The sequence below is a fragment of the Rhinatrema bivittatum genome, chromosome 1 (assembly GCF_901001135.1).
Source record: "Rhinatrema bivittatum chromosome 1, aRhiBiv1.1, whole genome shotgun sequence".
Classification (NCBI taxonomy): domain Eukaryota; kingdom Metazoa; phylum Chordata; class Amphibia; order Gymnophiona; family Rhinatrematidae; genus Rhinatrema; species Rhinatrema bivittatum.
Window position 1 is genome coordinate 601,156,315 of NC_042615.1, and position 24,900 is coordinate 601,181,214.

Below are 24,900 nucleotides of genomic sequence, written 5' to 3' on the forward strand. Positions count from 1 at the left end.
TAAATGTTTATGTTGATATATTGTAGCTGTCTAAAGAGAGCTGAGTGGGAAGGAACAAGAAGGGGAAAGGCCTTGGGAAAGGTAGAATAATCAGGGGTTAGCAGGCTTTTCTAGCCAATCCATGTAACTGGTGAGGTCCCACATGAGTTAGGTTAAAACATTTTATATACATAGAGAGATACATGCATAATTTGCTGAAGAGAAGTATATATACAAACATGGGCACAATGGGCAGACACCCTACACTCAGACCACACCTCTCAGAATCCAAAACCAGACAAACACATACACAAATTCCACACCAAGACAGTCTACCTAACACACATACATAAGGAATGGAACATTTTTCAAAAAACTTGAATGCTAGCCACAATTTTTCTGTTCTTCCAGTTTTTACTAATTGTTCCTATTTTTTCCTCTATTGTTATTTTTTTTCTTAAAGACATAAGATTTGCTATACTGGGTCAGACAAAGGCCTATCAAAGCCAGTATCCTGTTTCCAACAGTGGTCTATCCAGACCACTAGTGCTTGGCAGGATCCCAAAAGATCAATAAGACTCCATAAGCAGTGCATTTCCCCAACTCCATCTTAATAATGGATTATGGACTTTCCTTCCAGAAGCTTGCCCAAATCTTTATTAAACCCAACTACACCAACAGCTTTTACCACATCCTCCAATAAGGTTAATTATGCACTGAAGAAAAAAATATTTTCTCCTATTTGTTTTAAATGTATTATCTAGTAACTTCATTGTGTCCCCCTAGTCTTTGTAGTTTTTTGAAGAGTAAACAACCAATTCATATTTACCCCTTCCACTCTGCTCATTTTTTAGACTAAGATATCTTCCCTCCATCCTCACCTCAAGTTAGATGCAAAGCATTGATAAGGAAGGCAAAGACAATTTGAAAAGAAGCTTGCTGTGAAAGCAAACACTCAACTTTAGTATATTTGAAGCAAAAAGCCTGTGAGGGAACCAGTTGGATCATTAGATGATCAAGGAGTAAAAGGGGTATTAAGGGAGGACAAGGCCATAGTGGAGAAATTGAATGGATTGTTTTCTTTGGTCTTTACTGAGGAAGATGAAAGGCAGATACTCATGCCATAAGTGATATTTAAAGGTGATGATTCAGAATAAGTGAATAATCTCAGTGAACCTGGAAGATGTAATAGGGCAAATCTGACAAACTAAAGATTGGAAAATTACCTGGACTGGGTGGTATACATCCCAGAATGCTGAAAGAACTGGAGAATGAAATTACAGACCTACCATCTGTAAACTATCATTAAAATCAGCTGCAGTACATGAAGACTGGAATGTGACTAACAATGCCAGTTTAAAAGAAAAAAAAAAAGGTTCCGGGGTGATGCAGGAAACCATAGACCGATAAGCCTGTCAATGCCAGGAAAAATGGTTGAAACTATTATAAAGAACAAAAGTATTGAACATATAAATAGTCAAATTTAATGGGACAAAGCCAACACTGATTTACCCAAGGGAAGACATGCCTCACCAATTTGTTATTTTTTTGAAGGTGTGAACAAACATACAGGTAAAAGTGAGCCAGTTGATACAGAGTATCTGGATTTTCAGAAAGAAATTGACAAAACACTTCAAAGACTCCTGAAAAATTTAAAGCCTCATGGAAAAGCAAGTTTGCTTACTGTAAATAGTGTTTTCCGTGGATAGCAGGATGAATTAGCCATGGTGAATGTCCTCAGGTCCTCTAGGTGGCAAAGCTCCTCAAAGCACATAGAACTTTGCCCTGTGTGCATGTGGGTGTTATATACCATGTGACTCCCAGCCTGCCTTAGTCTGTTATCAAAGCTTGGACGGAATTGGAGTGGAGACTGTTCAGGAAGGTGGGCGGGAAAACATGGCTAATTCATCCTATCCATGGAAAACACCATTTACAGTAGGAAAACTTGCTTTTTTCTCCTCACACAAGCAGTCTGAATTAGCCATGATGTATGGGAGTCCCTAGCTGAAAGTTGAGTGCCGCCCGAGGGCACCTGAAATTGGTGCACCCCATTCCCTCCGGCTTCGGAGGCGCGCTCAACCTGGTACTTGATTGCGGACAGTCTCTTTATTTTGATCCTGACAGGGAGATGGATCAGCCCACCATCACATCCGCTGCTGTATGCTGGTCAGAGCAGTGGTGTGAAGCGAAGGTATGCCGCGACTTGCATGTGTCTAGGACACACCATTTAAATAGGCAATGAATGTAGACACTGCTCTGACTTTTTGGCCTTTGATGCAGTGTTCAGGGCTTCTTATCCTTTGTTGGAGCAGAACAGAATGCATTGATAGACCCAAGACGAAAGAGTTCTTTGGAAACCAGAAGCCCGTGGACTGACGTGAAGAGTTGAAAGGTCCAGGATACAGAATATGTGCGACGCTTGTCATAAGCTGGGGCACGTCTACAGACAGACGTGTGAAGCCAATACTCTGCTTCGGTCTTGTGTGGCTTTGGAAAGAAAGTCGGCAGGGTGACAGCCTGAATAGGATGAACCGCAGAGACCACTTTGTGGAAGGGAGGGGGGATGTGTTCGCAATGCCACCTTAATGTGGTGAGACTCTAGGTATAGTGGGGCAACGCTTGTAGTTCACTGACCTCTCTTGCTGAGGGGAGGGTGATTAGGAAGAAAACTTTCCAGGAGAGATCTCTTGGACAACTGCTGTCCAAAGGTTCAAAGGGCGGGAGCCTCAGATGCTCTAGAACTAGGTTTAGGTCCCATGGGACTGAGGCTTATAATTGGGTGGGCACAGCCTAAGGGTACCTTTCATGAATCTGGAAGTTCACGGGTGGCTTGACACCGGGAAATCATGAGGGGTGGTGTGGGCTGCGATGGTGCTAGCATGAACTGTGACAGATGCCGTTGCCAATCTTGCCCGGTATGACTAATGAAAGTATTCTAATCAGCATTCCTGGGAGCAGGAGGGGTGTCCACCCCGTGTACGTCGCACCACTTTGGGTGTCTAATACATTTGCCCCTCGTAGCTCTTACTGGTGGAATACTTCTTGGGAGACACCAACACCTCTTGCATCTGCAGCGGTAAGTGAAGATGCTTGAATACTGTCCCTTCACTCTCCCAGCTTGTGGATGCAGGGGTGACACGAAGTGGAGAAAGGACCTCCCCCTCCTGAGACAGTGGGTCCCATGCATGTTTGGGGGGCATTAACTGCCAGTGGGTAGGTGGACTCCATGGCGGACCACAGTTGCCGGGTCACTTCGGAGCTATGTGAGTGAGATCTGCTTTGTCCATGGTGCATATCTGGATGGTTCTTGATATGAGGGGGGGAAGGGCATATGACAGTCCCTCCGTCCACAGAGTGAAGGCGGCGTTCTGCATCTGGAATTGGTTGCTGGGTTGCCGGAGTAGAATCCAAGAACCTTCCTATTGCCCTCGGCAGCAGAGATCTATGAAAGGTGACCCAAGATTTGGAAGAGGCCATCCGCCACGTCCTCTCTGAATTCTCACCCCTGCGGACAAAGTCCCGCTGAGTCTGTCTGCCCTGGGGTTCCCTACGCCGGGCAGACAAGCCCGAGGTGTGATAGGTTTCCTCCTTGCCCCCTTCAAGATGCGTACAGTTTCTTGACAAAGCCTCTAGGAACCAGACTCCCCTTCCTTGCTTATTCACACATTACTCCTGGTTGACTTTGTGGACTATGACTGTCTTCCCTTAAGGAGAGCTTTCGAATGTACACTAGGTGTCCCCACTGCTTTTAGCTCCAGAAGGTTGGTCCGTTGGGTTCTCTCTCAATCTGATAGTCGATCTTGGGTTTGCATCTACTCCATGTGCGCAACCTACCCCTCATATGAGACGTGCTCAGTCATACTGACCTGAAGCACTGGGTGCAACCTCCACTGAAGGTCCCTTCTCATGCTTGTGTTGACCTGGCGTGACAAGGGGTACAGATTCCGCGTCCACCGCGAATACAGGCCTCACTGTAGGCAGCGCATGTGTAGGCAGGCCGGGAAAGATGTTTTGTTCAGTATCATGTTGATCGGGGCCCCGATGAATTGAGGGGTCTGCGTCAATCACCGGTTGGACTCCCCGTGGTTGATGAGTAAGTCCAACAGTTTCCGGCACGCGATGGTGACCCACAGGCTGTGGTGCAGTGTGGATGGATCAAGGGCCACCGGCAGCCAGTTGTTTGAGATAAGGAAACATCTGTATCCTCCGGTTCCTGAAGTGGATCACTATCATCGCTGGGCTACTTGGTAAAGGACCTCAGGGCTGATGAAAATCCAAATGGGGTACCTTGTGTTGGAAGTGATGTCCACTGATCTGGAAATAGAGATACTGCCCACAGGTACAGCAGATAGAAATGCGAGAGTATGGATCCCTGAGAACTAGCACATACTAGCTGGAGGGGAATCATCTTAAACTTCTCCCTGGTGACGGGGCCTGTTTAGAGCCTGAAGATCCCAGACTAGTCTCTTGGGAATGAGGCAGTGTGGGGAAGAGAACCCCCTGGCTCCATTGGGAAGCAGGGACTCTACAGATGCAACACTGTTGGAGTATTCTGGAAGTCTTGAGGCCGAGGCTGCTGTCAGCATTGTCCCTATGCAGCCATATACAAGGAGGGAGATTTGGCTCTAAATTTTAGGACACAGCCCTCCTGATGATCTGGAATACCCCACAGTCAAGGATGGTCGCTTCCCAAGACTGGTGAGAGAGGGCATCCTCCCACACTGGTAACGGTGGAGGTGACCCCGGTGCCCCCAAACCCCATGCTGGGTTTTGGAGTTAGCATTATCCAAGGCCCCTCCCCCCCATTGGGGCATGCATTGTGCTGTTGGCCACGGTCCTGTGGTTGTTGATATAATTGCATACCTCCACATTCCGCTCCTACAACTGGGCTGCCGTCTTCAGAAGTTTATCTCCGAAAGTTGTCTAGTAAACACTGGTCCAGAGCTGTGCCGAGCGTCTGGCCGTAATGGCTCCTGGTGATTCTGGCCATCGTGTCCAGTGCCTCAGATGGTCCAGGCCTTTCCCCATAGCATGTTGCTGTTCTGGGGGGTTGCTGTTCAGGCGGTAGCAATGACCTGGCTTCGAGGGCTGAAGGCACTCATACAAGCACTGCATTTGCAATTGGCATTCCCACTTGAAATGTACGCTTTCCGAAGTCATTCAGATACTTATGACACCCCGGAAGGTGTTGGAATGTAGCGTGATTTTCCTTTTTCCCTAAACGGGAGTGTGGGAGAGCTAGGCTATACTGTAGAGTGAAGATTGGCACATCCAGACCTTATCTTTCGAGACATTGCAGGCCCCGAGATGGGGTACTCGTCGTCATTGCATACCACAACGCGTGTAAGACAAGGCGGTTGGTTCTGCTGCTCAATGCTCTTAGTATGCCAAGGACCTCCGCACGGGTCTGGCACCTTCCTGGCCTCCACGCTGAGACTATTTCCCATCTCCTCCACGAACTTTAAGTGAAAGATTTTCCAGCAGGGGGACAGGCAAGGCTGTTCAAGGGGTAACCCAAAGAGCCCAGGAATGTGGAAATAAGTTTAGGGACCGCCTTCCTGGCTAGCACCCTCTTCCCCAGATGAAGCTCCTTTCATAAGTAGGAAATCTGGAATATTGCCTGGGAGCTCTGGGAAGGAGGGCTCCCTTGGAGAGCCTCTGGAAGGCAGTGCCGCAGGCAAATAATCAAGTCTAGACCTCTGGGGTGCGCCTCCTCCACGTTGGGAGCACACCTGTGTCATTTCTCCAGGGGCTCCTGAAGGTGCGACCCCAACTGCTTAGTTCTGGGCACAGAGGATAGACCGGGAAGACGTGGGAGATCCCGTTGACCCGAAACTGGCTCCGCATCCTGAAGCCCGCTCTCACTCCGGGGTGGATGCTCCTTGCAGCTGGAGGCGATAAACCCCTGTCTGCCAGGGAAGCAAAAGCACACAAACTTGATCTGAGTGTCTGTTGTGCATAGAGCCATGCTTCGACACCCTCCTCAACGACATGTGGTGAGTGGATGCCCATGCTCCCACGCATGTGTCGACGCTTCCATGCTTTGTAAATTGATGCGTGCGCTGAGTCATAAGATGGCATGTCTCTTGGCGACGCTTGAACAGGCCCCCTGGTCACCTGAAGGGCTCTTCCGAGGAGGCCCTTTCAGTCTCTGCTCTCAGGGTGTCCCAGCTAGAGCTGGAGGACTGCCCTGGTTGGCTAACCAGAAGGTGCAGGTCCAAATTCTTGCCTTCAAGTCAAGGCACTTAGTAGCCTTGAAGATCTTCATTACCTTGTGCTGTTTCTTACTCAGTTCCTCAGCTTGATCTTCATTCCAAGAGTAAATCGTCTGTAGTAAATGAGAGAGAAGATTCCGCTGCACTGTGCAGCGTAGATCAACAAGACTTAGGCAGGCTGGGAGTCACATGGTATATAACACCCACATGCACACAGGGCAAAGCTCTGTGTGCTTTGAGAAGCTCTGAAGGACATTCCCAGACATCCTGGCTAATTCAGATTGCTTATCTGCAGAAAACAGGAGAAAATATTCTATTGTGGATTGAGAACAGAAAATAGGATGAATAGTCAATTTTCTCAATGGAGAAAGGTAAAGTGCCCCAGAAACTTATACTAGGTCCACTGCATTTTAACATATCTATAAATGACCTAGAGATAGGAACAACAAGGGGTGATCAAATTTGCTACTGATACAAAATTAGTGAGACTAGCATACTAGCATCCAAATGTCAGACGACATTTTTTCTTAAAGATTATCGAACTGTCTTGCAGTCTTTGATTTTCTCGGGTATGGACTATTGCAATGCCCTACTTTTAGGTTTATCGAACTCTGCTTTATATCCTTTGCAACTAATTCAAAACTCTGCTGCTTGACTGCTTGCTGGTACCTCACGTCGAAGTCATATTACTCCTGTCTTATCCTCTCTCCATTGGCTACCAATTAAATACCGAATTCAGTTCAAAGTGTTATCTATTATTCACTCGCTCATCTATAATACTTCATCTACCTGGCTATGTACTAATCTTCGCATATACAAACCCCCCAGACAACTCAGATCCCTCTCCAAAAATCTTTTAGATGTACCTACAATCAAACTGGCCAAATACGAAATAACTAGAAAAAGGGCTTTTTCTGTAGCCGGCCCTGTTTTATGGAATTCACTCCCAGACTCTCTCCGCCTCATTTCCTCAAAACAACAATTTAAAAAAATCATTAAAAACTTATTTCAGAAAGCTTACAGTTTACTCTCCAACTTGCAAAATTAATATTCATTCACATCTCCTTCACACATTATTTTATTTAAATAGCTTCAGTCATAAGATACAATATCACAGATTCAATCCACTTACTGTCTAATGATGTAGGGCACAAATGTCTATTGATTTATTTAATGATAATTTTTAATTTGTTTTATTTTGGTTTATTATGTATGTTCGGTTGGATACCGCTTTTTTATTTTTATTTCTATTTATCTATTATGTATGTTTGGTTGTAAACCGTTTTGATTAATTCTTTGAATTGTAAAGGCGGTATATAAACATTTTTAAATAAATAAATAAATAAAGTGATGCACATAAGAACGAGGAACCCAAATTACAGCTATACAATGCAAGGTTCCACATTGGGAGGTACCACCCAGGAAAAGGATCTAGGTGTCATCCTGGATCATATGTTGAAATCCTCTGCTCAATATGTAGTGGTGGCCAAGAAAGAAAATAGAATGCTAGGAATTATTAGGAAAGAAATAGAGAATAAAACAAAGAATATCATAATTGCCTCTAACATTGCTTGATGGTGAGACTGCACTTTGAGAATTTGATGCAATTCTGGTCACATCTCAAAAAACACATAACAGAATTAGAAAAGATACAGAAAAGAGCAACCAAAATGATAAAAGATGGAACGTTTCCCCTATTAAGAAAGGCTAAAGTGGTTAGGGCGCTTCAGTTTAGAAAAATAGACAGCTGCGGGAAGATATATTTCTATAAAATGAGTAGTGTGGAACAGGTAAATGCCAATTAGTTATTTACTCTTTCAAAAATTATAAAGACTAGGATTCATGCAATTAAATTACTAATACCTTAGGAGAAAATATTTTTTTGCTCAATGCATAATTAAACTTTGGAATTCATTAATGGAGAATGTGGTAAAAGCTGTTAGTGTAGATGGATTTAAAAAAGGTTTGGACAAGTTTCAGGGGGAAAAAAGTCCACAAACCATTATTAAGGTGTAGTTGGGGAAATCCACAGCTTATCCCTAAGCACGGAATTATAATAGATTACTTGAGATTCTGCCAGGTACTTGGGACTGATTAGCCACTGCTGGAAATAGGATATTGGGTTGGATGGGCTTTTGGTCCGACCCAATATGGCAAATCTTAAATTCTTATGCTTTGTACCTGCTTCAAAGCAGGTACAAAGTATCCAGTTTCTTCTACTGGCCTTGGTTTTCAGAGGAACACACAGGAAGTTTCCATTTGAAAATGAACTTGCAGGTCTATAGGTATCCGTGTTTACTTTCTGCCAGGTCACACCAAGTAATCAACAGGAATATTTTTTAACCAAGCAGATAGTTTCCTTTTCCCCTTTGCAGCTGGAGTAGAAGGTGAAGGTCACTGCTGGCCCCTGGCCTGCAATTATGAGGGCGGTTTTTAAATAGCTTTGGAAATTGCCCTCCCTATGCATTCAGTAATCATTTAATATTAAGATGTATACATTATGAAGGATTCTGGCATGATAATTATTTCTTTTATCACATATAACTACATGCAAAAATTAAATCAAAGCATGTGGGGGTCTGCCAAACTTGCAAAGGCTAAAAAAAAAAAAAAAAAAAAGAGGTCCATGCTCCCAGAAAGGTTGGGAGCCTCTGCTCTAGTATATTTTAATTCTCTGTTAAAATACACCATTGCCCAACTAATGCCCTGCATGCTGCCTGTGGTTGCAGTTGTGACACAAACCACTATGGGTCAAGTCTTTCCCTATTTCCACATAAAAGCCCAGATATCACATCAGACACCTGTGACCTAATGCTACCTTAAGCTCACAAGTAAGGTTCATAAGTACAGTACACAGTATAACCCCTTATATGACTGAAAATACTATCTGTGTGTCAAGACAACTGAAAGGAAACAAGCAGCCAGACCTGGAATTCAAGTCCAAAACTACTTGCTTGATGACATTTAGCATTGCCATGGAATCAGAGACAGGTTTTTAAAACCTGTTTTAGATGAAAAAAAATGTTTTTAACCATCTTTAAAAAAAAAATCAAAAAACAAAAACATCCATCTTTATCTATGATTTATCTTGATATGCAAACATTTTGAGTACTATAAAATGGTTAATTCAAAATGCAATCAGCATGGTGTTAATTTGCTCTGGACCCTAAGAGCAATAATTACAACTTCAAAAACATATCAAAACATCCACATACCTTTTCCTAAGTGTGTGTTTATACTCATGTACCTAGCTGTTCCTGTAAGGCTCTTGTGTTCTCGATATGGTATGTGCTTCTTGGTCTCTGGATCTATATACTCTTTTGCCAAGCCAAAATCTATAATATGTATAATTTGCTGGCTTTTGTTTCCTGGTCGTCCTATTAAGAAGTTCTCAGGTTTTACATCTCTGTATATCAAGTTCTTGGAGTGCACATATTCCATACGAGAAATCTTCAATAAAGAGGGGGGGAAAAAAAACAACAAAACAGACGTTTAGTTCAGGTTTCAGGAAAAACACAAGAAAGAGTGGTAAAGGCAAACCAACCATCTCACATCAAACTTTACAAAGTAAGAGCCAAATATTCTGCTGAAATGTCTAAAACAGTTTACACAAGAGACTTCAACAACTCATTAAAGTACAAGCTCATTCATACAAAAGCACTCCTAGCATAATTGTTTCTGGAAGGTATGTACAAGCTCAAAAACTAAAGCAAACCAGGTACGTAAGACCAAAAACCAAAAATGTGATTATTAAAGGCAGGCACAATCCATAAAATATGTGGCAATAAATTAATTGTGATAAAGCAAATGTTGCTTACCTGATGTAACAGGTGTTCTCACAGGACAGCAGGATGTTAGTCCTCACAAATGGGTGACATCGAGGATGGAGCCCACCACGGAAAACTTCTGTCAAAGTTTAAACAGAACTTTGACAGGCCCCTACTGGGCATGCCCAGCAAGGCACTGACCCTGCAGCCAGCAGGGGTCTCCCTTCAGTCTGATTTTCAAAGCTACAGGCAGTGCCTAAAAAGTAAAAACAAAATAAACCCAACACCGCGGGGTGGCGGGCGGGTTTCGTGAGGACTAACATCCTGCTGTCCTGTGAGAACACCTGTTACATCAGGTAAGCAACATTTGCTTTCTCACAGGACAAGCAGGATGGTTGTCCTCACAAATGGGTGAGTACCGAGCTGAGGATGTCCTGACTTGCACCAAATGCACCCAATGACGTGCAACAGGCACAACAACTGGGGTGGAATTTGGTAAAGGGCATCCGCACCCTACCGGGAAGGTGGAAGGGTGTTGGTACATCACGTTGGAAAAAGGTTACGCAAGACAGATTGGCCGAAGATGGAGTCCTGTCTTCCAGCTTTGTCCAAACAATAGTGGGCTGCAAAGGTATGGAGAGAACTCCAGGTTGCAGCTTTGCAGATGTCAGGAAGCGGCACCGATCGAAGGTGTGCCACTGACGTCGCCATGGCCCTCACAGAGTGTGCTTTAACACGGTCTTGAAAAGGAATGCCAGCCTGCTCATAGCAGAAAGAAATGCAGTCCGCCAACCAGGAGGAAAGAGCCTGCTTACCCACAGGTTGTCCTAATTTGTTAGGATGGAAAGAGACAAATAACTGAGTGCTCTTCCTGTGAGAAACTGTACGGTCCAGGTAAAAAGCTAGAGCCCGTTTACAGTCTAGGGTATGCAGAGTCTGTTCTCCAGAGTTGGAGTGGGGCCTGGGAAAAAAGATAGGTAGAACGATAGATTGATTGATATGAAACTCAGAAACTACCTTAGGTAAAAATTTAGGGTGAGTGCGGAGTACCGCCCGGTCCTGCAGGAGCTTAGTGTAAGGCGGATAGGTAACTAGGGCCTGTAACTCACTAACCCTGCGAGCTGAAGTGATAGCCAAAAGGAATAACACTTTCCATGTGAGATACTTTAATTCACAGGAGTGCAGAGGTTCGAAAGGTGGTTTCATTAGACGACCAAGAACCAGATTAAGGTCCCAAGATGGGGCCGGAGGACGTAAGGGTGGCTTCAGATGGAGCAAGCCTTTAAGAAAGCGTGTTACCAGGGGTTGTACTGAAATAGGGACACCCTCTATACCTTTATGGAAAGCGGCTACCGCACTGACATGCATTCTAATGGAAGAGGTTTTAAGACCTGATTCCGATAGATGCCATAAATAGTCCAAGAACTTAGAGATTGGACAGGAAAGGGGATCAAGGGACTGAGAAGTGCACCATGATGTGTACCTTTTCCATTTATACGAATAGGATCTTCTGGTGGAGGGCTTTCGTGAAGCTATCAGGACACGAGAAACCGAATCCGAAAGGTTAAAAGGTTGAAGGACTAACCTTTCAACATCCATGCCGTCAGGGACAAGGCTTGGAGGTTGGGATGGAGGAGGCATCCGTCGTTTTGAGTGAGCAGATGCGGATCCGTTCCCAGAGGGATGTGCCTGCGGATGGAGAGATCCTGGAGTATGGGAAACCACACCTGGCGTGGCCAGTGGGGTGCTATCAGGATCATGGTTCCTCCGTCCTGGCGAAGCTTCACGAGAGTCCTTGACAGAAGAGGAAGTGGAGGGAATGCATAGAGCAGACCTGTCGTCCACTGGAGGGAGAAGGCATCCCTCGGCCGAGAGTGCTGGCTTCGAATGAGAGAGCAGTAATCGTCCACTTTGTGGTTCTGAGGGGACGCAAAGAGGTCTATGCGGGGAGAACCCCACTTGTGAAACAGAGAGGTCGCTACCAGAGGATCGAGTGACCACTCGTGCGGTTGGAAGACACGGCTCAGCTGGTCCGCCAATACATTGTCTATTCCCGGCAGGTAAGTGGCCCTGAGGTACATAGAGTGGGAGAGGGCTTCCGCCCAAATCTGCGCAGCTTCCTGACACAGAAGGAAGGAACCTGTGCCTCCCTGCTTGTTTATGTACCACATGGCCACTTGGTTGTCCGTCTGGATTAAGATTATCTGATGGAATAGATGATCTTTGAAAGTTCTGAGCGCATAGCGGATTGCTCGAAGTTCCAGAAAATTTATCTGGTGTTCGGCTTCCTCTTTTGACCATAACCCTTGGGTTTGGAAGTCGTCCACATGGGCTCCCCAACCGATGTGAGAAGCGTCGGTGGTTAGGATTACTTGCGGATCCGGTGGGAGAAAAGGTAAGCCCTGAAGGAGGTTGACCTGAGTCGTCCACCAGGTTAAAGACAGGCGGAGCGCTTGTGTAACAGTGACTATGGAGGACAGAGGCTGAAAAGCTTGAATCCATTGGTGTCGTAGAGTCCATTGTGTTACTCTCATGGCTAGTCGGGTCATGGGAGTGACTTGGACCGAGGATGCCATGTGTCCCAGAAGAATGAGGAATTGGCGAGCCGTGGCAGTGTTTTGAGACTGGAGCTGGCGAGCTAGGGACATGAGGGTTTGAACCCGTTGAAGTGGAAGGTAGGCCTTTGCCTGTAAGGTGTCCAAGTCTGCCCCAATGAAGGATAAGGTTTGAGATGGGACTAAGCAAGATTTCTCGTAATTGACAAGAAACCCTAAGGAAAGGAGGGTGTGAATTGTCAACTTTAGGGAGGATTGAGCAATCTGAGGGGTGGATGCCCTGAGTAGCCAATCGTCCAGGTAGGGGTAGACGTGGACACCTTCCTTCCTGAGGAATGCTGCTACCACTACGAGACATTTGGTAAAGACTCGTGGAGCAGATGCCAGACCGAAAGGTAGTACCCGGTATTGATAATGGTCGCGGCCTACTAGAAACCGCAGATACTTGCGATGGGATTGTGTGATCACAATGTGGGTATAAGCGTCCTTGAGGTCGAGGGAGCACAGCCAATCCCCCTTTCGTAGCAGAGGGAGCAGCGCGCCCAGGGTTACCATCTTGAACTTTTCTTTTTGAAGGTATTTGTTGAGGGCTCGAAGGTCTAAAATGGGACGTAGCCCCCCTGATTTCTTTGGTATTAGGAAGTATCTGGAATAGAATCCCTTCCCTCGTTGAGAGGGAGGGACGGGTTCTATAGCATTTAATTGCAGAAGAAGGGATACTTCCTGTTGTAATTGAGTCAAATGGCTGGTTAGACTCCACGCTTGAAGAGGCCCAGGAGGAGGCCCAGGAGGAGGGGCTACAGTAGGCCTTTGTTTCCTAGGCTGACGTGGCTGAGGTCTGGCAGAGGATCGAGCTGGACGAGGCCTGGTCGATGGAGGATAGTAACGACGTGGCCGAAAGAACGACTTTTTAGAGTCTCTCTTAAGTGGTTGTTTGGAGGAAACCTCAGACGGAACAGAGGAAAGTTGTTTCAACGTCTCGTGGTGATCTTTTAATTCAGCTACAATTTGCTGAATTTGTTCTCCAAACAAATTGTCCCCTAAGCAGGGTAAATCCGCTAAACGATCCTGTACTTCTGGGCGAAGGTTGGATGACTTTAACCAAGCCCATCGTCTGGCCGAGATGGCAGTAGCTGAAACTTTTGTGGAAGCATCGAAGATGTCGTAAGCAGTTCTGATCTCGTGCTTCCCCGCTTCAAACCCTTTGTTAAGAAGGGCTTGAAGTTGTGGCTGGTATTGGTCCGGTAATGTGTCAGCGTAATCTTGCATCTGTTTAAGGATGGCTCTGTTGTATTGAGTCATGTAAAGCTGATATGAAGCTATGCGAGAAAACAACATAGCTCCATGGTACACTTTCCGTCCCACCCTGTCCAGGAATTTATTGTCCTTGACAGGTGGAGTGGAAGAGTGTGGCTTTAGACGCTTGGCCTTTCGTTGCGCAGACTCAACCACAACAGAGCGATGATCCAGTTGAGGCTTTTGAAAGCCTGGTGCTGACTGGACGAGGTATGTGGAGTCAGCTTTCTTGTTAACTGGTGACACAGATGAAGGAGACTCCCAGTTTTTCTTTAAGAGATCCAGAAACACCTGGTGAATGGGGATGGAAGCGATGATTTTTGGAGCATCCAAAAATTGGAGCAGTTCCATCATCTGGTGTCTGTCATCGGTCTCAGATTGCAGCTGAAAAGGTACAATTTCTGACATCTCCTTTACAAAATTAATAAAGGAGAGATCCTCTGGAGGAGATCTTTTTCTACTCTCTGTAGGAGAAGGTGGTGATGGTAAATCTGTGTCAGAAGATGTATCATCACCCCAGGTATCGTAGGGATCACTTGGGGGTTGAAGCCCTGACGGACCTGGTTGAGGATCCGAAGGCATCGAAGGAAACCTTGAAGGAACCGGTGCTGCAAGCGGTACTGGGAATGGCAGAGGGCTTCAGCGGTGCCGATGGAATCGGTGCCAGTCTTGGAATCGATGGAGCCGAAGGATAAATCGGTGGAGAGATACGAGAAGGCACCGATGGGACCACCCCGGAAGGGGGAATCAGGAACGGTGTTTCTCCTGCCGATGAGAATCCTGTCGGAGACGGTGGCGCTGTCGGTGCTACTGGAATCATCGATGGAAGGGCATGTACAAGTGCCTCCATGCGGTGTAGTAGCGGTGCTAGCGCTTCCACCAGAGGCTCGGTGGTCGGTTCCCTCCTCGGTGGCGGAGTCGGTGCCGGGGTCGGTGCCGGAATCGGTGCCGGAGACGGTGCCGGTGGAAGTTGGAACCTTTGCATCGCTTTCTCGATGGCCTCCTGGACCAGCCGGTCCAGTTCTGCCCGGAGACCAGGGGTAACAATACCCGGCTCGACGGGAGAGGGAGGCTGAGGCAGAGCCGGAGGGACCACCGTAACCGGTGGGATCACGGCTCCCACACCCCGAGAGGGTGAGGGTTTCCTCGATGCCTGCGAACGAGACGTGGACGGTGCCAAGTCTGATCGAGGCCTCTTAGTCGGTGGCTCGGCCTGCTCAGAGGTCGATGACTGTGGATCCTCGACAGGCCGAGACTTGTGCCGTCGATGGCGATGCTTGTCCTTTCGGTCTCCTCGCCCATCCGGGGAGGGGACAGGAGTCGACGGCCGAGAAGTCATCGATGGTGGACGGTCACCGGAGGGTTGACGATGGTGGTGCAACTTCGACGGTGCCGGTTCCGATGACGTCGATGCTATCGATGGCGTTGGGGTGGGTGCATGGAAGAGGAGCCCCATCTTCTCCATCCTGGCTTTGCGACCTTTAGGTGTCATTAAGGCACATGTGGTGCAAGTCAGGACATCATGCTCACTACCCAAACACAAAACACAAACCCTATGGGGGTCTGTGATTGACATAGTCCGGGTACAGTCCGGACAACGACGGAACCCCGTCGCCATGGCCTAGGGCCAAATTTAGCCGCGGGATCGGTAAGTGCCAACAGGCCTCGACGGCCAAAATCGACGGCAGTCGATGAAAAAACGGCAAAAAACTTACCGGAGTCCGCGAAGGTGACAAAAATTTGTCGAAGGGAGACCCCTGAGGGGCAAATTTTCTTCGGAAAGAAAAACCGAATTCCTGTCAGGAACGTGGTAAGAAGAGCTCCTTTGACGCGTGGCAACTGCTGCGCGGAAAAAAGAAGACTGAAGGGAGACCCCTGCTGGCTGCAGGGTCAGTGCCTTGCTGGGCATGCCCAGTAGGGGCCAGTCAAAGTTCTGTTTAAACTTTGACAGAAGTTTTCCGTGGTGGGCTCCATCCTCGATGTCACCCATTTGTGAGGACAACCATCCTGCTTGTCCTGTGAGAAAAGGTGCTATCATATATCATGGTATACAAATCATAGCTCCAATCTGTCTTTGCACCTTCATTTTTAGCAGACTGATTTTCAGCTGAACTTGAATTTTTGAATGCATGCATTTTTGCTTTGCTGATTCATTTCCTCTGATGCAGGCGTTAACATGCTGAAACTTGGCCAAGTCAGGTTTGGACAATAAAAAGGCTAGAGTAGATACAAAAAAAGCTACAATAGGACTCAGTGCTGACTTCTCAATTACAAGCTTCAGTATTTTGAACAAGCTCAGTACTTTCAGCCTGTCAATATTTTTATCACGACTGCTGCAAGACCATACAATTTTTTTCACATCTTTTGGGCATGCTTTGGTAATTCTTGCAAAAAAAGTAATGTAAAAAAGCAACTCATTAAAAAGTTACAAGACTGGAGCTATGATTTAAAATGTTGGTGACACATGGCTGACAGGTCCTGATTTGTCCACAGCAATATCTTTTTATCTGAATTAATTTACAGCCGCCCATTTGTGAATTGTGCCTTTAATATTTGGTGATCACCTTTTTGTTTATTTAGGTATTTATATCTAATATTTTCTGAGCATGTTGTCAACAAATCTAAAAACAATATATAGAAAAGAAACCTGTGCGCTGAAGCAATATTGCAATGGATATCAGATCCTGCTTTCCACTGCATAGACATCAATATTGTACTTAAAGAAACAATGTCAAGGTTGGTCAAAAGGATTTATTTAAAATGCCTGACATTTGTTTACCAACTCAGTCAAACAAGAGAGATATGAAATGTTGTGGAGTTCAGCTTTGATCTCAATATCCATACTGATGTGTCACAGCTGTAAACAAATGTCAACCACTGATGTGGAACTTTATAAAATTGAGTTAAAAAAAAATGTCCATGAAATCCTAAAAGGAATGTAAGGTAGACAAAAGCAATAAAAAAAGTCCCTTTTTAAACATTTCAAACTCTAGTTTTACAAACCAGCATTAACTCGCTAAAGGCATCAGATTATTACAGCATAGAAAATTCTAAATGAGTTAGGAGGCGCAGATATGGCTGCTTAGACCAGTGGTTCTCAACCTAGTCCTCTGAGCACACCTAGCCATTCTGATTTTCTGGACATCCACAATGAATATGCATGAGAAATTTGCAAGCACATCCTCCAGTGTATGCAAATTTATCTCATGCATATTCACTGTGGATATCCTGAAAACCTGATTGCCTTAAGTGTGTCCCAAGCACAGGATTGAGAACCTCTGGCTAAGACTACTTTTAAAAGGATAAAGAAGGATTTCACTCTAAGTCTGAAGGGTGAATGCCAATATGAAGACAATTTTTTTCCCCATAATTTTTTAAATAAAAGTTCTTGTAAACAATTATTCAAACACTGAAATAGAGAAAACTCCACAGTAATACCAAGCAGGTTCATAACATTCTCCCCTCCCCACCCACATACAACTAAATAGAATATATCTGAAAATGAGCAAACAATTGGGATTATAGGTGTCCCAAGCAGTGTAGGATTTAGGTTTAAATGGATTAGATTTTAATTCCAAACAAAGAAGATCAATCATCCTTACTTTCCAAGGCAACAGCTGTGATGCATCTATCATTAACCATTTTAACAAAATACATTGCTTTGCTATGAGGCAACTATTGTAGACAACAACTGAGTATGCCCCAACCCTACCACATCAGGATCTTGTCCCATAATATTCATCATAGGTGATATTGCAAGAGTGACGCCAAGTAGTCCTGAGATAATGTAGCACTCCCTTCCAAAATGATTACATCTCCTGACAATACCAAAGCCCACGAATTAATGTTGCATTTCTAACCTCACATTTCAAACATGCATGGCTTGCAATACCCACTTTAAACGCCTTATATGGGAAATAAATTGTTCTGTCAATCACCCTCAAATGCATTTCCCGTAAGAGAATAAATTCTGCACTCTGATATTTGTTCATTATAAGTAAACATGTTATCTTCTGTAGTGTCTACCTGAAGTTCCACATGCCAGGCATCTGCTAAAGTGTTTAACAGCCCATGAGATTGTACAGAATAAAGAAACAAAGTGGATAAATTATATTTTCCCTGTTGATATATGCAATAATATTTGAAAGGGTCCTGATGTGCAATGAACCAATCTGAATTAGAACTGTGTGTGAATAAAGCTTTGGATTTGAAAATACATCAATTGGAAGCTTTAAGACCTACATGCTCTACACAATACGTAAAAAGGCGGATCTGCTTCCTTTCAAGGTCAATAAAAGGGAGAAATAAATTCTTTCAAATCCTGCAAGTTATGATACATGGCACACTCATCACCTGGCTGGAAATACGATTTACCCTTAAAGGCAATAAGAATGACATCCCAGGGAAGTCCCAATTCTTTCTTTAAATATTTCCAAAAACATCTTGCTGCTTTTAAAACTGAAGAATTCACTACCCTGTCAAGTAATTCAGTAAGTTTAGCACACAAAATGAATTTCAAATCCAAGGGGGCTACAAAGTGTAAAATCCAAATAGAAGGCCCTACCTCCTATCCAAATTCCTACAAACCTCAACAAGTATACCATACTACATAAATGAATAACCAGGAACCCCAAACCATCTTCCTTCTTGGGGACCATTAATTTTGTCATATCAAGCCTTGCTCTTTCCCCATCCAAGACATTTAGAGCAGATTTGAAGAATCAATATTTCTTTTCTAAGAATCTATGGAACCATCTGGAGATCATATAATAGTTTGGGTGGTAAAATAATTTTGATCAAGGCAATCCTACCTAAATAAAAGAAATTGGGAAGTGCATCCAGCCTCTCACCCAAGTTTGAAATTCCTGAATAAGAGATGGTATGTTAGGAGTACCACTTAACAGGGTCTCTAAACACCCACCAGCCTATTTTAAAAGAAATCACCTCCAATTGATCTTTTAAGTCTCCTGTTAAATCCATAGCCTCAGATTTAATTGAAGCCCAGAAAAACTGCCATATTGGTCAAAGATATTGAAAACTAAGCAAATATTCCCTTGTACTAGGTAGAAACAGAATATCATCTGCAAATAATGTTTTGATAAATTTAGATGCAGAGATCTTTTCTGCTGTCCTTGCTACCAACTAATGTAAGCAAAAGGGGTTCTAATGTCAATATAAATAAAGGTGACAAGGGACAAACTTGCCACATTCCCCTAGATAAACTAAATGGGTCAGATAACATCCCATTAGCCCATATTCTTGCTTCCAGATCTGAATACAATACCAAAATGTAATCATAGATATGAAACACAAAGCCATATTTATTTAAAAAAAAACAACTTTCAGATAAGACCACACGACTATCAAAAGCCCTCTCTGCATCAAACCCTATTAATACAGGATATGCAAGCTTTGGGTGAACCGAAGACTCTAAAAGCCAGCAAGCTGTGAACATTTAGTATAGATTATCTTCCCTGCACAAATTCCACTTGCCTAGCCAATAGCAAAGTAGGTAAAATAGATTTTAACCAGTTAGCTAGAAATTTTGCATATTTGTCTAAATTCAATAATGAGACTGGCCTGTAAGAGGCTGTATATTTGAGATCATTTCCTGTTTTAAGAAAGACAACGTTTGCACATTTAAAAGTATCTGGCATATAACCATTATCAGCTATTTTTTTCAAATAAAGCCTTCAGGCTTGGTATTATCTAGTCTTAATGATTTATAAAATGAAGCGGTCAGCCCATCAGGGCCTGGTTGACTAACTGTTGAAGCTCTGAGATAGCCAACCCAATATCCTGTTCATGAATGGACTTATTCAAATATTCTGTGAGGAGGAGTCAATATTTTTAAAGAAATTTCTATTCCAGGCCACCAGTTTAGTTTGTATGCTCTTTATATTAGCTTAAAAAAAGTTATACATTGCAAAAGGCTGGTGTTATTTCTATATTAATATTTTAATATACAGGCATGAGAATATGCATAAATATTTGAATGATACAAAATACTACAGTTGAAATTCTACACCAGGGTTAATTGTTATATGGATTAAGTTTCAAAGGAGTTACAAGTGTAAATCTAACATACTATCATAGCAATTTTCAAATGTCATTTACTCATATAAAGTGCACCCAACTCAAGTAAATCCTATGGACAATTCAATGGCATATATTGTATCAATAATCAAAAGGCCACTTAATCGAGTAAAGTGCATTTACTCGAGTAAATATGTTTTAAAATCAGACCCATAATGTATACAAGGTCAACATTTGATTCTCCTGGATCCTACATATAATAAATTACTGAAGAGATTACTTAGCTCATTTACAAAATACTAAATTTTCAAAAAGCTAAAAGAATTTCAAATTGTTAAAAACAGGTATAAAATAGAAAAAAGTATCACAAAACCAAAAATCTCATCAACTAAAAAGTTCTCTGGCTTTTTTTTTTTTTTTAAAGAAGAATGTTTAGACATATATAAATATCTTCAAAGAGAGAAATATAAGTGACAATAGTGAAGAAAACAGGCATAAGGTCTACCATTAGTATTATATTATAGACACATTATATAAAATGGGTGCTAAAACCTCTCCAGTTTGCTGGTGTGGGTGCCATTAGAAAGGCACCTTTTTGCATGTTTGGAGGTCATGCCCAGTAATTAAAATATACTGAACTAAGATCAACTCCTGAAACTATGCTATCACGAAAATAGATGAGCCCGCAACTATTTTATTAGGAAATTATTTTAACTAGCCTGGCCTTTATGGCCAAAACAATGGAGTTAATTATCTGCTTGTGGCAGCTAGGAAAAATATTGCTAACCACTGAAATTCTACCAAAAGACTATTGCTTATGTTTTGCTTACAGACTGTATGGATGCTTGTTCTATAGAAAAAAAAAACTTGCCTACAGCTTAAAGGCTACTAACTGGATGTGATTAGAATCTGGAAAACTTTTACAGATTCAGTAAAATGAGTGGTACCTAGTTTGAATTCATAACAAAGGCTATTTTGAGTATAAGGGATGGTGGCTTTCTTTTATGCATGTATATGACTCAGTGTAATATTGATAAGGGTATTTTTACATCTGTGAGGTGTTTTTGTATTATGCTAGTTGCTTTGGGGATTTTTTTTGCTCATATACTTTGCTCTTTATATTGTTAAAATGCATAAAAATAAATAAATAGATAGATAAAGTAGCCCCCTGTCTCCTCTGAGGTAAGAATAAAATCCCTATTTCCCTGGCTAAGAAAGGTGTAGATTTTCAAGTGTTTGCTCTCTGATCAGCTGCTGCCAGTACGCATTTTGGTTAAGAAGCATCAACAGGAAAGAGTACGGCTGAGGTGATGGACTTCTGATAAATATGAGAGAAAGAAGAAAGCCCTGAATACCGCACCTGTGAAGACCCAGTGGAGCCATACTTTCAGTGATCGTTCTAAGATGTCTAGGTGATTCAAGGGACAAAACAGACAGAAAATGTGATACTTACATTTTACATTATAAGATTTGCTTGGTGAGCATGAAATACAAATTACAATTTTGTCTGTGGCAGGAGAATACCAAAAAGGAATTTTAGGACCAAATAAAGAAGTTTTTAAAGGTACCATCTGCTGCGAGCCTCCCTCTAACAGGGATCTTCAAGTGAGCATTGCTCACAGCTGCACAAGATGCCTCCTTGCTGATCAGCTGATGCCTCAGCTCCAGGCCTACTTAACTCAGTCCAGTCCCTCAGTGCCTCTTCATAAAGTCACCTCGGATCCTTGACCTGTTTTATTTTATTTTCTCTTGTGGCTTATCTGGGCATTCTGCCATGCTCTGTAAGGCTAGCCAGGCCTCCTGCCTTGCTCTGTAGGCTTCACGGTCCTCCTGCCTTGCTCTGTAGGCTTCACGGTCCTCCTGCACTGCTCTGTGCCTTCTAGGCTCTCTGTATTGCTCAGTGGCCTTCTGGGCCTTCCTGTACTGCCTTGTGGCCTTTGGGCCTACTAGAGTTAACTTGCCCTGCCTTGTGCCCTGTTGGCCTTTCTAGTTTACTGTTGCATTTTCTAGTCCTGCATTGTCTAGTCCTTGCCCAGTCCCTTGTCTGTTTCCCGGGTCTTACTCTTGTCCTAAAGCCTTGCCTGTATTCAGCCCCCGTCTGTCCTCAGTATCAGCCTTGCATTCAGCCCTGCATGTCCTCAGTACCAGCCTTACCATCAGTTCTTGAATCCAGCTCCCAGCCTGTACACTCCACTTCCATTCCACGCCTGCTCCAGTGGAAGACAAGTCTTACTCGCCCTAGTCCTGCCCTGAAGTCCTGTGCCTCTTCTGTGGGGGTGCTCCCTGATTCCAGCCTGCCAGACTGACAGCAGCTGCTTACCTTTCACAGGTACTCTCTGAAAATAGTCATTTACAAGTCACAGTAGTGGATCACATAACCACACTTGTCACTGAATGAGTTCTCTGGAAAGGTGGATGTTCCTGCACAGCAGCAGTGCCACAGCTGGTGGGATTGCGTGACTGGTGAATGACTGAATCCAGAGAACATTTGTTACAAGTAAACTACTTTGCTGTCTTTAAAACCAAACTGTTCACCTGAGCCTTATAAGTGGAACACTTAGGCTTAGGGTGTCTTCAACAAAAAAGCAGTAAACAGGTGGGCAATATTCATGTTGGAAAACTCAGTTATTTTATTATATATACATTTATCTATATGAGGGTATAAATAAGGTAAATTTAAGTACATCATCAAAACTGTTTAAATTCACCTTAAATATGTTTTTTTTTAAAATAGGGACAACCACCCAAAATAAAAAAGTGTCATAGAAGCGATGGAGTTGATCTTTGCCCAAAATACCATGAAGAATGGACAATTCAAATCTATCATCTTACTGGGATACTGTGCCCAGACAGTAATGGGATACGAATGCATGAACTGAACTCTACTCAATGAAGGTAAACCTGAAATGTGCAACCAATGCCACCATGGTCCTAATATTACCAGCCCCAATATGCCTTTTTAAGGTCAAGCCTGCCTAGGCATAAGAAAAAGAGATAATCTGCTATACAATTAGAAATAGTGCAGACTGTCACTGGAGCCCTTGTTTATTAGGGTAAAAAAAACACCTAAAAGCTAGGTGAACTTTCTATAGGCATGAGTTTGCTCCAAGTAGAAAGTGAAAGATATCATCCAATACATAAATTGAAGGGCCTTTTTTTTCCACCGAGATTTGATCTTGACTAATCAAAAAGTCCAAATTGGGAAGCACATGAAACCCCAGCTTGCATAAAATTGCTTCAACGACTGCACTCATGGTGCTGAGGTTAGGCCAAAAGGTAGAATGAAGTATTGGAGGTAGCCTAGGGAAAGTTTTTGGAAAGAATTAAGATGGAAATCAAACACTACCTTAGGTAGAAACCTAGGATGTGTGTAGAGCATCACTTTACTATAATGAAATTTGGAATAAGGTGGATACATCACTAAGCTCAGTGACTCTAGATAGAAGAAACCAATACCAAAAATGAGACCTTCCAAGTCAGATACCTGAACTCTCCCAAGTCTGGAGACAGAAAGGCAGATTTCATCAGTTGGTAAAAACTGATGATGTTCCATGTCACTATGTGAAGCTTGATGGAAAGTTTCAACTGAAGCCTGTCCTATATGAATCAGACAACTAGAGGTATAAGCACAATGTGTCAAGTTTGAGAGCCATTTTCCTTAACAAAGATGGAAAAATTTGGACTTTACTGCTTGAAAAATGCACACATTATCGAAAAACAAGGTTATAAAATTTGACAAAACTCAAAAACTGTTTATCTTCAGCCTTAACTGAAACAAAGAACTTGGACTCTAACTGGACATTGTTTATCTTAAAGCATTCTTAAGATCATGTTGTCAAAACTAAGATTAATTCTTCACTTCTCCAAAAAAGAGAATCCTCCAATCAAAAGCTATGCTTGGCTCTCATCCATAATAATGCCTGATGCCTATTTACTTTCTACACAGTAAATAAAATTCCAAGCTGCCACTAATATCAGAGCTGCCATCATCAGAATAGATGCCACTGACAATGGCTGTTGACACCTAAATGCTAGCATTAACAGAGCAGAAGATTTCTATACAAAGGATGCATCTTTGTTCCTGCTTCTGTAACCAATCTGAATCCCTGCCTATGTTTAAAGACAGATGCTAACTGGGGATCCATGCTTTGAGGCACCAAGCATTCTTGCCCTGCATAAAGGCTCTGAGCCAACAGAAAGAGAGAGAAAAAACTGAGCTTCAATCATTTTCTTACTACATTGATTAACAGTCAAATTTTAGGCCGCTCAGAGTTTCCTGCTTCAGTCGGTGAGCTTCACATTACCTGTTACCTTATTGGCCCCGTTGGAGAGAGGGAGGAGCTGGACTGCGTTCAAAGACCCGCGCTTGGCGGCGTGATGCTACCGCTCAGAGTTTCCTGCTTCAGTCGGTGAGCTTCACATTACCTGTTACCTTATTGGCCCCGTTGGAGAGAGGGAGGAGCTGGACTGCGTTCAAAGACCAGCGCTTGGCGGCGCGTCGCCTAAGCCGCACGCGAGGCTTTGTCCGGCTTCGTCCGGAAAGGAATCTAGGCAAATCGACCGTGAGCTTTTTTCTATCTTCTTGAAAATTAACCTGAGCGGCCACAAGAGACATACATAAGTAAAGGGGACTGACTATCTGTTTCTGATCCTCTCCTCTTGATAACGGTTCTCTTTTCCTATAATGCCACATACTAAGAGGAAGGCCCGAGTGAAGGATCCTTCCTCTACACAGATTGCAGGTCTTCATCAACCGCGAATAGAGGACAGTTTCAGAAAATCTTCATTAAGGACTCCGGGGATGGCCGCTGAGGGCTCAAGTTTAGAGCAGGAACAGAGCCCCAGGCCTTTAGAAACATCTTTAAGCCCCGGGGCCCCCGAGAAACCTGAGCCACCATCTGGTAGAAATATCGGAAGGGCATTAGAACAATCCCTAAATTTAGATACTTCTGATTCTCAGAGTTATCCAGGGAGTATACCTGAATTGCCGAACAATTCGGTGGTCAGGGGTTCCTTGGATTTAGAAAATCAGGGTGATTTAGTTCAAGATGC

General features: G+C 43.6%; 1 protein-coding gene across 8 annotated transcripts in view; it reads right to left on the reverse strand.

Annotated features, from left to right (window-relative positions):
• The window catches only part of CSNK1G3 (casein kinase 1 gamma 3), a 448,270-nt gene that overhangs the window by 181,565 nt on the left and 241,805 nt on the right, over positions 1 to 24,900 (reverse strand). For all 8 annotated transcript variants that reach the window (XM_029619760.1, XM_029619702.1, XM_029619712.1 and 5 more), the window contains one exon: positions 9,410 to 9,644. In XM_029619760.1, coding sequence (XP_029475620.1) covers positions 9,410 to 9,644 — 235 coding nt within the window. The remainder of the gene's footprint in view (positions 1 to 9,409; positions 9,645 to 24,900) is intronic.